Here is a 14,753-nt window from a genome sequence, read left to right on the forward strand (position 1 = left end):
TATAGCAAAAGAGAGAGCATTTTATTAAATCTCTACCTAAATATAGGAAAGTAACAAATAGAAAAATGAGTACTTATCAATAATAAAAATGGAGAATAAGACAGTATTTTTGTATTAAAAATTTTATGTGGCTTAAAGAACACAGTAGAAAAATTGCACTAACTATAACTGTTTAGAAAGATACGCACGGTTTAAGAGGCATGTGTGTACTTCAGGAAGAGCTTCAGTATAAAACATTATGATATTATAATGCAATTTTAAAAGGACCCCGATTGCTGCTGTATTGATATGCAGACGTTGTGTGTGTGTGTTCTTTTACAGTTTTAGTATTGTGTTTAGTGATCTTAAGGTTTTAACTTCCTTAATGAGCAGCCTTTATTGTTGACTCCTTTGAGCCCACAAGCCTTGAAGCTTAAGTGACAGAGCACATGCTCTGCATGCACTTTAGAAAATATTGTATCGTTCTTCACAAACAGTAGACTCGCTTAGGGGGGCTTTGAATAGCTTGTGTCTATGTGCACACTCGCCAGACTCCAGAATGGGTTCTGAAGCTCCTGGAATGCCATGTTGCTGTTCAAGCAATGGAACACACACACACATACACACACCCGGTTTGGCAGTGCAGAACTAGTTGCACAGAACTAGGGCTTCTTGCCTTCTGTGGTACAAGCCAAAACAGCACACTGTCTCTAGGGCTGCTTTTGCTTTATGCTCTTGCTTGTGATTAATTGGTTTGGGAAAGTGTTTGATATACTTAGTTCCCAGTGCCTCTGGGAACTAAGTGCCAGGTAAGGCACAAGAGTTTAGCATCTGGGCGAGTTCAGCAGCAGGGCGAGGAGGCCAGGGCCCCATACACTGCCCTTCCTCTTCCCTAGAGAAAAGGGCTGCTATCCAGTGTACGGTTTTTAAAAGGACCCCTAAATAAAACAACAACAACAACAACAACAAAAAAGCTATGCAGTCAGACAGCCAGCAGCAGAGGGGGGGCTATCCAGTGTTCTGCATCGAGTGCCACATGTATGATTATATGCCTCTGGGGCATAAGTCATGGGTGTGTCCTCGGTGCAAGGAGCTCCAGGATCTCAGGGAACGCGTCCGCTCCCTTGAAGCCTTGGTGGCCGACCTGGAGAAGCGCAGGCAGCCAGAGGAGGACCGTGGGGAGACTTCTGGGGACGATCAGGCTTCGTCCCAACCTCAGGCGTGCAGCTCCTCGGCTGCCCGGGTGGGAAGTCTCGGGACTGGAGGACGTCATCCTGGAGAGGAGGGAAACAATCCCCTAGGGGGGATCCCTTCTCCAGGGGATGGGCCCGTATCCGAGCGCACTCGGGATACTCCTCGGCGGGAGGGGGGTCGGGGGCTTCTTGTAGTGGGGGATTCGATTATTAGAAACATAGAGAGGGGGGTTTGCGACGGATGTGAGGACCGCATGGTGACTTGCCTGCCTGGTGCGAAGGTTGCGGACATCACTTCTCGTCTAGACAGGCTGGTAGACAGTGCTGGGGGAGAGGTAGCGGCTGTGGTGCATGTCGGCACCAACGACGTGGGCAAGTGTAGCTGGGAGGTCCTGGAGGCCAAATTTAGACTTTTAGGCAGGAAGCTGAAAGCCAGGACCTCAAAGGTAGCGTTCTCTGAAGTGCTACCTGTTCCACGCGCAGGGCCAGCTAGGCAGGCGGAGATCAGGGGTCTCAATGCGTGGATGAGACGGTGGTGTAGGGAGGAGGGGTTTAGATTCGTTAGGCACTGGGGAACGTTTTGGGACAAGCGGGGCCTGTACAAGAGGGACGGGCTCCATTTGAACCAGAATGGAACCAGACTGCTGGCACATAACATTAAAAAGGTGGCAGAGCAGCTTTTAAACTGATCCCTGGGGGAAGGCCGACAGGAGCCGAGGGGCATCCGGTTCGGGACTCCTCATCCCTATGGGATGAGGATGGGGAGGTTAGAGAACAACAAGACAAAGGCAGGGTAGGAGAAGAAATTGGGAAAGGTAGGGAGATGGGATGTGATAGACAGTTTGGCACAATGAGAGGATGCGGGGACAAAGGAGCGAATAAGCAGCCCATCCTGGGGCATTCCGTGTATAATTGCTTTTATGCGAATGCCCGAAGTCTACGAGCAAAGGTGGGAGAACTAGAATGTCTGGTGACAAGGGAAAATATTGACATAGTGGGCATAACGGAAACCTGGTGGAATGCGGAGAATCAGTGGGATACCGCAATCCCGGGCTATAAACTCTACAGGAGGGACAGGCAGGGGCGTGTTGGAGGTGGGGTGGCCCTTTATGTTAAGGAAGGGATAGAATCCAGCAAAGTAGAGATTGAAGGTGGGTCCGACTCCACCGTAGAATCTCTGTGGGTTAAATTACCAGGCTTGAGCAGCGATGTAATACTGGGGGTGTGCTATCGTCCTCCAGACCAGAAATCTGATGGGGACCTTGAAATGAGGAAACAGATCAGGGAGGTGACAAGGAAGGACAGGGTTGTAATCATGGGGGACTTCAATTATCCTCATATTGACTGGGTCAATTTGTGTTCTGGTCACGATAAGGAAACCGGATTTCTTGACGTGCTAAATGACTGTGGCTTAGATCAGCTAGTCACGGAGCCCACCAGAGGACAGGTGACTCTGGATTTAATTTTGTGCGGTACGCAGGACCTGGTTAGAGATGTAAACGTTACTGAGCCATTGGGGAACAGTGATCATGCTGCGATCCGTTTTGACGTGCACGTTGGGGGAGGAATACCAGGCAAATCTCTAACAAAAACCCTTGACTTCCGACGGGCGGACTTCCCTCAAATGAGGAGGCTGGTTAGAAGGAGGCTGAAAGGGAGGGTAAAAAGATTCCAGTCTCTCCAGAGTGCATGGAGGCTGCTTAAAACAACAGTAATAGAGGCCCAGCAGAGGTGTATACCGCAAAGAAAGAAGGGTTCCACTAAATCCAGGAGAGTGCCCGCATGGCTAACCAGCCAAGTTAGAGAGGCTGTGAAGGGCAAGGAAGCTTCCTTCCGTAAATGGAAGTCTTGCCCTAATGAAGAGAATAAAAAGGAACATAAACTGTGGCAAAAGAAATGTAAGAAGGTGATAGGGGAGGCCAAGCGAGACTATGAGGAACGCATGGCCAGCAACATTAAGGGGAATAATAAAAGCTTCTTCAAATATGTTAGAAGCAGGAAACCCGCCAGAGAAGCGGTTGGCCCTCTGGATGGTGAGGGAGGGAAAGGGGAGATAAAAGGAGACTTAGAGATGGCAGAGAAATTAAATGAGTTCTTTGCATCTGTCTTCACGGCAGAAGACCTCGGGCAGATACCGCTGCCCGAACGGCCCCTTCTAACCGAGGAGTTAAGTCAGATAGAGGTTAAAAGAGAAGATGTTTCAGACCTCATTGATAAATTAAAGATCAATAAGTCACCGGGCCCTGATGGCATCCACCCAAGGGTTATTAAGGAATTGAAGAATGAAGTTGCAGATCTCTTGACTAAGGTATGCAACTTGTCCCTCAAAACGGCCACAGTGCCAGAAGATTGGAGGATAGCAAATGTCACGCCTATTTTTAAAAAGGGAAAGAGGGGGGACCCGGGAAACTATAGGCCGGTCAGCCTAACATCTATACCGGGTAAGATGGTGGAATGCCTCATCAAAGATAGGATCTCAAAACACATAGACGAACAGGCCTTGCTGAGGGAGAGTCAGCATGGCTTCTGTAAGGGTAAGTCTTGCCTCACAAACCTTATAGAATTCTTTGAAAAGGTCAACAGGCATGTGGATGCGGGAGAACCCGTGGACATTATATATCTGGACTTTCAGAAGGCGTTTGACACGGTCCCTCACCAAAGGTTACTGAAAAAACTCCACAGTCAGGGAATTAGAGGACAGGTCCTCTCCTGGATTGAGAACTGGTTGGAGGCCAGGAAGCAGAGAGTGGGTGTCAATGGGCAATTTTCACAATGGAGAGAGGTGAAAAGCGGTGTGCCCCAAGGATCTGTCCTGGGACCGGTGCTTTTCAACCTCTTCATAAATGACCTGGAGACAGGGTTGAGCAGTGAAGTGGCTAAGTTTGCAGATGACACCAAACTTTTCGGAGTGGTAAAGACCAGAAGTGATTGTGAGGAGCTCCAGAAGGATCTCTCCAGACTGGCAGAATGGGCAGCAAAATGGCAGATGCGCTTCAATGTCAGTAAGTGTAAAGTCATGCACATTGGGGCAAAAAATCAAAACTTCACATATAGGCTGATGGGTTCTGAGCTGTCTGTGACAGATCAGGAGAGAGATCTTGGGGTGGTGGTGGACAGGTCGATGAAAGTGTCGACCCAATGTGCGGCAGCAGTGAAGAAGGCCAATTCTATGCTTGGGATCATTAGGAAGGGTATTGAGAACAAAACGGTTAGTATTATAATGCCGTTGTACAAATCGATGGTAAGGCCACACCTGGAGTATTGTGTCCAGTTCTGGTCGCCGCATCTCAAAAAAGACATAGTGGAAATGGAAAAGGTGCAAAAGAGAGCGACTAAGCTGATTACGGGGCTGGGGCACCTTCCTTATGAGGAAAGGCTACGGCGTTTGGGCCTCTTCAGCCTAGAAAAGAGACGCTTGAGGGGGGACATGATTGAGACATACAAAATTATGCAGGGGATGGACAGAGTGGATAGGGAGATGCTCTTTACACTCTCACATAATACCAGAACCAGGGGACATCCACTAAAATTGAGTGTTGGGCGGGTTAGGACAGACAAAAGAAAATATTTCTTTACTCACCGTGTGGTCGGTCTGTGGAACTCCTTGCCACAGGATGTGGTGCTGGCGTCTAGCCTAGACGCCTTTAAAAGGGGATTGGACGAGTTTCTGGAGGAAAAATCCATTATGGGGTACAAGCCATGATGTGTATGCGCAATCTCCTGATTTTAGGAATGGGTTAAGTCAGAATGCCAGATGTAGGGGAGGGCACCAGGATGAGGTCTCTTGTTATCTGGTGTGCTCCCTGGGGCATTTGGTGGGCCGCTGTGAGATACAGGAAGCTGGACTAGATGGGCCTATGGCCTGATCCAGTGGGGCTGTTCTTATGTTCTTATGTTCTTATTATTGATAGGAATTATTTGTTATGTTTTTTGCAATGTTGTGTATTCAGAGTTGCGTTGGGCATAGTCTATTATGGATCATATGAATGAGCTGGTGGTGATAATTTCTAAAAAAAGAGAAAAAACAAAATTGCAGCAAAAGAACTGATTGCTTTTTTGGTTCTGCTTTGTCTGTTTTTGCCCTGCAGTATCTTATATTCCTTCAGCTCGGAAGCACGACAATATTAAAGATGATTCTGAGGTAGGCTTTTTAGTTTTTTCCTAAACTAATTAATTTTTAACAAGTTTTTCTTCAGATTATTATGCTCACATTGCTTTTCCTTATCTCCCTCCTGTTATGATATATGGACTCTTCATTCTCAATATTTGAGCAATTAACCTTTCACTTTGTCTGTAGCAGGTTCATCAAACAGGGTAGACTTAATTGGTTCTCCTGAATTAGCATTGCTTGAGTGTCTTTTTTCCTAGTGGGTGATAGAAGACATATACCCAAGGCTCCCTAAATACAAACCATCCTACCATTGATTAAATTACTGCTGTAACTACAAGAGACATGCCCTCTCCCTGGTAAAGCACTATCTTGATTTTGCTTTTTGAGGAGATGTTGGTTCTCTAGATGTTAAATCTCTGAGTAGGGGAGCGTGTGAAGTTTGACTCTTGGGTTCATATGCACTAATGCATTCTCAAGGACAAAAAATGACAGTGCACAGTTTCCCTTCTCTCCTCCAAAATTGCCTATACCAAAGGTCTGAACAGACAGATCCCAGAAGTGGGTAGTGGGTCACTCAAGTGGATTACTGAAGTTCTCTTTTGTGCTTGAGGTCTGCAAGGTTTCAGCAGTAGCTACAATCCTAGTTTGAATTAAATCCTGTCTGAGACATGGCTCTGCCGAAACTCAGTCTCTCTTCTGCTCTCCCTAACCGCGACATGTTCTCTGCTCTCTCCCTAGCCGCCTCCTCCTCTTTTTTTCCCCTGTAAGAATTGAGGTCATGCTGCCACTCACTGTTCATTCTCTCCTTCCAAATGGGCTGGAAGGAAAGAAGGGGCAGAACGACACAGTAGCAACACCTGTGTATTGACTGTTGCCTGGCAGGTATAGAAGAGAAGCCACTGGCTGCTTGCTCCCCATCCCGCTGGTTTCTTAAAAGTCCCATGTCACAGTCTGGGGTGTGAGGCAAGCCCAGCTGTTGACAATCTGAATGTCACTGACCTATGCAGTTAGTAAATGTTGCTGATTGTGTTTTGGCGTTGCAGTTATTCTGTACCTGGTGCACTGAGATTAAACAAACTGTAATAGCTTGGTGTACTGTGAGCAGAGAAGAGACTTCAGCAATGTGTGATGTCTGTGTATGTGAGAGTCGGACAGTCAGTGATCCTCTGACATGAGAATTGCTGTACAGAAGTATCCCATATTGGGAGGTGTGGAAATGTAGTTCGCTTAGCTGTCATCAGGAGCTGCGACATCGGAGGTTGTGCAAATAACTGCTGTAAACTCAATTATTGTGCCCCCCCCCCGGATATAAATGTAGACTACTGTGAGTTGTTCCTTTTCTCTTTCATAGAGGGCATCTCGGAAAACCAAGGCTGTTTTGTCCCTCAAGCAGTATCCTGATAAATCCTGAAATACTTTAAATGGCCCTTAAGGCTTTCAAAACAATTTGCTTGTAAAGAACAAAGGGAGGCCAGAAGAATCTTGAATAAGTACAAAGTCGCATCTTTCCATTCCCTCTTCCTTGCTGCACTCCCTGCCAGTCCTAGTCTTGCACACATGAGTGGCTTCTGCAGTTGACTAGACTGTCCTGCTTTCTCCCTGGATGTATTATTTGTCTAAAGCAATCACTGTAAAGCCTCAAGCAGAAATGTAAGTTAAACAGAGAATAATTAACTGATTTGACACGATCAATTCCCTTTTGCAAAAGTGGCCAGGAAAAAAATGAATGTTCATGATGTTAGATATAAGTGTAACTGGACAGACATTGCTCCTGCCTCAGTAATTGTGACTTCCAATTGTTCCCACTTTTCCTCCCTTTCCCTGGCTATTCGGTTTAGAGAGGGTATCCTGAGGATGTGGTATGTTGATACCACTTACTGGCTGGACTAGTTTAAGCTCTGTTCAATCTCCTGCTAATAGCAGTCAATCCTAGATCAAGAGTCCTTCTATAAATGTATAGTCTTTAGCTGGCTGAAGGTACAGTATCATGAGGTCAAACAAAAATAGTCTGTGAAAATGCAAAAATATTGTACTTGGTTCCTGTTAACAGTTAGCTTTAAAGCTGGATGCTGCACTTGATTTGAAAAGTAGACCTTGTCAGGAAGTGCCTTTCTTATATAGAGCAAGAACAATGTGTTACTGTAGGACAAATTAATATTTTCCTGGACTGTTGTCAGACATGAGAGCTTTACTCTAGGTTGTTCCTTTTGTTTGGGTCAGTTTCTAAGCTACTGTACAAGAACAAAATGATCCCATACTTTTCCATCTGTATCAATGCAGTCTTGTTAAGTAGCAATTTTCTGACATCTAGCAGGTAACCACAGTTACTGTTAGCCAGATTAACTGACTTAAGGAACATAGCTGCACCTAGTATGAAATAAAAGTAAATTCACAGTAGATAACATTGCAGTGGAGCATGGAGGATTATTACTATATGTGTAAGAGAGAACCTCATAGAGGCAGAAAAGGAACAGCAAATGGGACAGTTCAGAGATCTTTGATGGTTATCTGTGCAACCTGACCATAACCTAGAAAACTTAACCTGACCATCTTCCCTACTGCAAGTGTTAGTCCAGCTGTGGGCCAAAACAATTGAAAAGTAAGAGAGGGAGACTGAGTGGGAAATCATGCACCCCACCTCTCGGGCAAACACTTTTTAGTCAGGGAGGAGTCAATGGCAGTTCTGGCATAGTCTCCTGGCTAAAGATTTAGAATGTTTACAGACCAGCTCTGTGAAGGCACTACCATGCACGTGGTCTCACAGGTGTGTAGTTGAATAATTTGAGTGACAGTAAGCAACCTGTCTTTAAATGCACAAGATATGAGACCTCTGTGTGCAAGACTGATAATAGAAAGGATTAATTAGCTAGCACTTGAGACACAAACTGGAAAAAAAATGGATAATTTTTAAGAACTTCTCCTTTGGGGTGGCAGGGGAAGGGAAATTGACTTGTGGTGATGGCATGAAATGGGCAACTTCCTTTCTAACTCCTTCTTCAAAAGGCTTTGTTGGTGTCTTACCTGCTTGCCTATTTATATAGGATCTCAAGCCAGTTATTGATGGAATGGATGGAATTAAAATCTCTCAGGGGCTTGGTCTACAGGACTTCGATCTAATCAGAGTTATTGGACGTGGAAGCTATGCCAAAGTTGTTTTAGTACGGTTAAAAAAGAATGATCAAGTTTATGCGATGAAAGTAGTGAAGAAAGAATTAGTCCATGATGATGAGGTAAGAGCCTGAATCAAACAGTTAAATGGAATTGCATAGATATGTGCTACCTCAACGTGCTAAATAGTGGGAAAGGGGGTGGGGAAATACAAAACTATTAGAACCCCAGTTCTTCAATCTTTATTTAAGAAAAATATTTCTTAAATATTTCCTCACAATTGATTTCACAGTTGATTTCCTCACAACTTCTAAGCTTCTCAAAGTCTGACATAAATGGTTGTTGCCATTTTGGTCAGGCAACGTAGGCAAGATGATCTCAAAGCCAAACTTCTCATGACATGGGAGATCAATAATAAGATTCCCACATTTTTCCTTGTGCAACAGCTGCCATAGGGTGAGGAAGGGATTAGACTGGGGCAGCAGCACTGGAGTAAAAGAAGTTTTGTGCCTTCCACTGAATCCTGTCCCTTATGTTGGGCTCAGAAGCCGAACATGGGGCTTCTTGAGTCTGCGCCAGCAAAATAGCTGGCACGGATCTGAGAAGCTTCATTGAGCAGGCTGGGGTTTTACTTGGTAATGGGATGAATGTTCCCTTCCCCCAAGGAGACCTCCAGCCTGTTTGGATCCAGCCCAGGATCCAGTGATAGGAGTTTGGGGCCTCTGCTCCTGTGTTGAATAGAATTGGGCCATAACTTACTCCATAAGTTATCTGGTGTCAGGGTTGTAAAACAAAGTTTAGGAACATCTTCAGCTTCATTTTCACTAGAGTTAACAATTGCATGTAAAGACAGACCTAGGCAGTTGGGCGGAGAAAGAATTTGTGCATGAAGATGTAAGGGACAATATGGCCCTATTGTCTGACCTCTCGGGCTTGGATAACATTATGTTTGCCCTGGAACCAAATAATTCATATTTACTTCTGGTAGCCCCTGATGTTATATTTTTCACTCATTAATGCAGAACCAGTTGTAATACTGACACAAGGGGGCATGCCTTTTTATTATTTTTTATTTTTATTTATTTATTTTTAATTTTGGGTTCCAAGTTTTATTGTGTCTTATTGTTTTTAAAAGTTTTATTTTTATACATATTTATATATTTTATGTTTTTATATGATTTCTTTTATAAGCTACCTTGAGTGCCCTTTACTGGGACAGAAAGGCAGGATATAAATTCTGTAAAAAAATAAATAAGGTTTAGGGCGCAATCCTAACCCCTTATGTCAGTGCTTTCCAGTACTGACATAAGGGCAACGCAGCTCTTACAAACATTCCCTTGCTTTGAGGAGGTCTCCATAAGTGACACCTAACTGCAGGATGCAGCACACATCCCATTGGCACCGCTATGCCAGTGCTGGAAAGCACTGACATAAGGGCTTATGATTGCGTCCGTAGTGTTTCTCAAAGTATGTTCTCCCACTCTCTACCACTTACCTGCTATCCACTTCCAGTGCTTTTTAAACTCTCATATTTGCACATACACACAGGAAGACTGTTGAACTCATCAGAATATCTGGGTTTTTGTTTTGTTTTTTCAAATAAAATGCTTTAGTGATGGTATAGACACAAGGTGTCTAGTTTTTGCTTTTGGCAGTGCCCACAGCTATACAGCAGCCACTGTGATTCTCCAATTACTCTGTTTCAGGATATTGATTGGGTACAGACAGAAAAACATGTGTTTGAACAGGCATCCAGTAACCCGTTCCTAGTTGGTTTACATTCCTGCTTTCAAACGACAAGTCGGTAAGTGAGTAAAGCCTTATATTCTGCACTGTTAAGATACTGCCTGCCGGAATTTGTTGTGTTCTTGCATGCCGGTGCTGAAATTGCATTGCCAGAATGGACTATAGCAAAGTTCATGTGCTGTGGTGGTGTTTGAACTCAGGATGGTGAGGCTTGGGGCCATGCAACCGTAAAAAACTTGTTAGCCCTGCTGTGAATGGTGGAGCAGCACAGGGCTGGCTTAGCAGAGCTGTTGTTGCCAGGAGAGTCCTGAACAAAGAACCTGTACCTAATGCCAGAAAGCATCAGGTGGTTTTAACTGAGGAGCTTTTATCAGGTCTTGAAACATTGTTTTCCTTTCTGGCCTTTTGTTCATTTACCTGCTGTTTCCCACAGTCCTACCATATCTAGCCTGCCAACAACCCCAGATTATCAGACTTTTCCTGCATTCACATAGAAAACTGTTTTCTACCAATCATTGGTTTATCATGACCAGTGTTGTCTATTCTGCCTGCAAGCAGTTCTCCAAGATCTGATGGAACAATCTTTCTCGGTGCCTGCTTCCTGGTCCTTTTAACTTGGGGGTACCTGGGACTGGTCTTTTGCATGGTCTTCAACCTTGACCCTTGGCCCGTCACCTGTGGGACCAAGCATGAAGTCATTTTTGTAGCCCTTCCTTCAAAGAAAAGGGGAGGAGTTGCCCACTTTTGCATAGGTCCTCCATAATTAGAACAGAATGAGACTTCCTGGGAAGTCCAGCTTTTCTATTCCTGGTGTGGTAAAAACTGTAGCTCAGTGATTCATCTGTTGACATAAAAATGAAGACTTTAGAATGCAGTGTGCGTCTTTAACATGTCTCCTAACAGGATATAAATTGGGACAATTAAAAGACCCTTGTTAGTTATTCCTCTTCTAGGAGGCATGTTGGCTTTGGTGCGAGGCTGTTTATTTATTCATGGCGTCTTCCATCCTTTCATCAGTGTAGCATCTTTATGCAGGGCATAGATTGATAGAAACTGTTTGGGCTCTTAGGGGAACACACTTAATAAATTTCTAACTGCTTTCACATACTGATGGGATCTTTTCCGCATCAGCTGAATTACCTTCTTTTATAGATTTTCATTACTTCTGTTCATAACACACGAGCTAGCAAAATTTCTTGTTAGGTAGAAAAATTGACATCTCCAGTTTTCTTACTTTTCCTAAGTAAAAGCTGTGTTGCTCAGGAAGTTTTTAAATCTGTTTACACTTTTGGGCTTGTATAAAGCATTGCATTTGTGCCTGTTGGAAAGAGGTCTTTCATCATCCTTTAACTGTGTGGAGTACGGTGCACCTTTGTATAACCTCCTCAAGTGACTTTTGCCTAACAAGAATTTGCAGTCAGTGTTAATGATCAAATCGAGTATGAAAATGTGTGGAGAAGATGAGTGAATTCTTTGCATCAGTCTTCAGTACTGAAGATGTAGAGCAGATGTCCATGCATCATCTTTCTTTGGCCAGTTTGTGACCTGCAGACTGCTCCAGTCCCTGTCAAGGCATTTGGGGGTGGAGGCTTGGTGGCTTAGAGTAACCACGAGCCATGAAGAGATCATTCAGCAATTATCTTTAGCGAAACTAAACCAGAACGGGGCAGGGTAGGGGAGATTTTACCTAATCATATAGCAGGCTTATGGCAGTGTCTCGTGCCATGGTCTTGTGCCATGGATGCAGCCCTCACACTGGGATATCAGGCACCTAAGTCATGGCACAGGTTAGGTTCATATAGGCATGCAGGGTATATCTTCAATAAGGAGAAGACTTTTGTGTCACTCAGAGTCATGTCACTGGGTGATGTGTCTGTGTCTATACCTGGATGCTATATTCCTTCCCTTGTGACTGAAGTGAACCAAGAGGTTATTACTTCAAGGTAACTGGCAATGTTAAAAAATAAAGCTACCATGTGAAGGAGCTACCTAGGTACTGAAGTTCTTCGTTCGTTCCCCTCTAGTTTGGGTTCTGGAAGTGCTTCAAGAGAAACCTTTAGCAATTGCTCATTTCATGACACACTACAGGTGAACATATATCAGACCATTGACTTAGAAAACTTTCATTACTCCATTCACTGATATTTTGGAGAGAGAGAGAGGTAATTCCTGGCTTTGGGAATAAATAGACAACCGTCTTGCCTCTTCAGCTTGTCTTCTTGCTTTTCATGCCTTTGACTCTGATACGCGTGTGGATCCCAGTTTCCCAGCTACCAAATTTCTCCAAAGTGTAGCGTCCTTTTTTTAAACCAAAGCTGTTTGTGTTGTCATTAGTTCCACCACCTAGCTACAATTTTGCTCACTTTGAGAAACCTCCTTTTCACATTTCATTTCCGAATATCACCTGCTGAAACTGCATCCAATACACAGTTGTCTCTTTCTTTGGCCCTTTCTCCATGATGATTGTGATGCTGCCAGACCCTGCTGTGGCTGCTGTCTTAGTCAGACTTAGCAATCTTGATCCTACCTTCAGAGATGAGTCCTTTCCTGTTGGTGTTTAAGGAAAGTACCACTGAAAATCAGTTTCTTCAGAGTAAAATTGGAAGTTGGTGAACAGATAATTGCGTGACTGATGCTGTATAAGGACTGGGCAGAACGTTTTCGAATAAGAATTGGCAGAATTGGCAAGGGGAGGTTCATGGGTGAAATTGCCTTCTTGAATTGGGGGGTTCACAGTTTCTTGGGGAAGGACCTCATTTGTGCTCCTCCTGGCTAATGGCCACTTCTCCCCCAGCATGCCTCTTGCTACTGTTCCCTGATGCAGCATCATTCTGGAGAGAAAATAGTGTCAGCAGCTGGAAGGAATGTCAGTCCATTTTGTTCCCTGCCTGTTTAAATTGCATAAATTCCTTCTCCTCCCCCCACTCCCATGTCCTGCAAATGGAGCTGCTAGATAAAGAGGCAACATTTCAGTCTAGTAGTAGCTGTTGTGGGGATGCTAAGCTCTTGTGTAATTGCTTAATGGCGATTGGCTTGTGTGGGCAACTTCCTCAAGCCAAATAATCAGAACTTGCATGTTATACTTTCAGGTTGTTTCTTGTTATAGAGTACGTGAATGGGGGAGACCTCATGTTTCATATGCAACGGCAAAGGAAACTTCCAGAAGAACATGCAAGGTATATTTTTACTGGCTGGTGAAAGGATCTGTTGTGTGGGGTTTGGTGGGTTTTTGTTTTCCTGTTTCATTTTGCTGCCATCTACAGCCTGCTTAATGGTGCAATCCTATACATGTCTACTCAGAAAAAAATCTTACTGAGTTCAACAGGACTTACTCCTATAGTGTTGCAGCCTTGCGCCATTAGGTCCACTGAAGTCTTGAGTGCATGCATGCTAACTTAAGCAATGTATGAATTGCCTTAGGAGTTTTACTTAGCATTTATCAAATGTGAATCTCCCAACTCTAGCATCTGAATTCAGTCCCTCAGCCCATGCTGCTGTGCAATCTGTTCTTTCCCTTATGCCTTCTGTGGGTAATTTACTTCTCTTGCCCCCTTGCCATGCCACACCTTGTTTTCGAGTGTGACAACATTGGTGCCATGAGCACATCTGGGACCATGTTTGTTAAATTCCAAAGTCAACAAAAGAGTGTGACATTCCGTTTTGGATGTGGTGTAGGTACTTGATGAACTGATCTGCTAATTACAACCCCCTTGCATTTTAACCTATGAATGAAGCAAGACCAGTGTGTTTATTCAATAGCCAGATTTCATTTGGGGTGATAGGTGGGGCATAGGGTGGTATACGCTGTATTCCTTTTTGTTTCAACAGTTGCCATCTGATTACACTGCTCTTAGTGTGAAATCACCTTTTCATTTCATTTAAGGTTTTATGCTGCTGAAATCTGTATTGCCCTAAACTTCCTGCATGAGAGAGGCATAATCTACAGAGATTTAAAATTAGACAATGTTCTCCTAGATGCTGAGGGTCATATCAAATTAACAGATTATGGGATGTGCAAGGTAAGTTTGCACTTTAGGCTTTATATGTTGTTTCGCGCTTTCCTAGTATGCATTTTAAAGCTCCAGATCAGATTATGCTAGGGGGATTTTGAGAATATGCTCCCTTCAGTTAAACTGGACCCAGATATGCACACTTAATCCCCACTTGTTCTTTTGTTCTTCTGGCCCAAGATACTCCCGCATCTGGGAAACAGGTGTGGATGGGTTACTTGTGGCTCTTCTACATCCCCTACAAGAACAAAAGAACAGCAGGGAAAGGCCAAGAGAATCTTATCTGCAAAGGATGCATCCTTTCTGTGTTTAGGGGGTCATCACAGTAGGCTAGGCAGGCCTTTGACATGACTGGAACTTGGGAGAAAGCCATGAGCTGATAGATCAGTGGAGATATAAAATTATATGGGTCCGACATGAAATGCAGCCCCACACCCTACTGTCACAGCTGCCACCTGCTTCACCTAACATTTATGCTTTGCACACATGCACGAATCTTCCCTTACCCTTGTCTCATGCAGTCAGATGACTTCTCTTTGAAACCAAGTGCACAGATGGACTGATGGACTACCTGACAGGCCTGGGACAGAGCTTCAGATGGGGTCT

At 44.3% G+C, this 14,753-nt stretch overlaps 1 protein-coding gene across 2 annotated transcripts in view; it reads left to right on the forward strand.

Moving 5' to 3' along the window:
- Positions 1-14,753, forward strand: part of PRKCZ (protein kinase C zeta) — a 122,408-nt gene that overhangs the window by 88,996 nt on the left and 18,659 nt on the right. For both annotated transcript variants that reach the window (XM_066636820.1, XM_066636821.1), the window contains exons 9-13: positions 5,261-5,313; positions 8,325-8,513; positions 10,098-10,195; positions 13,227-13,313; positions 14,021-14,156. In XM_066636820.1, the coding sequence (XP_066492917.1) occupies positions 5,261-5,313; positions 8,325-8,513; positions 10,098-10,195; positions 13,227-13,313; positions 14,021-14,156 (563 nt within the window). The remainder of the gene's footprint in view (positions 1-5,260; positions 5,314-8,324; positions 8,514-10,097; positions 10,196-13,226; positions 13,314-14,020; positions 14,157-14,753) is intronic.

Source organism: Tiliqua scincoides, chromosome 9 (genome assembly GCF_035046505.1).
Source record: "Tiliqua scincoides isolate rTilSci1 chromosome 9, rTilSci1.hap2, whole genome shotgun sequence".
In the NCBI taxonomy this organism is placed as follows: domain Eukaryota; kingdom Metazoa; phylum Chordata; class Lepidosauria; order Squamata; family Scincidae; genus Tiliqua; species Tiliqua scincoides.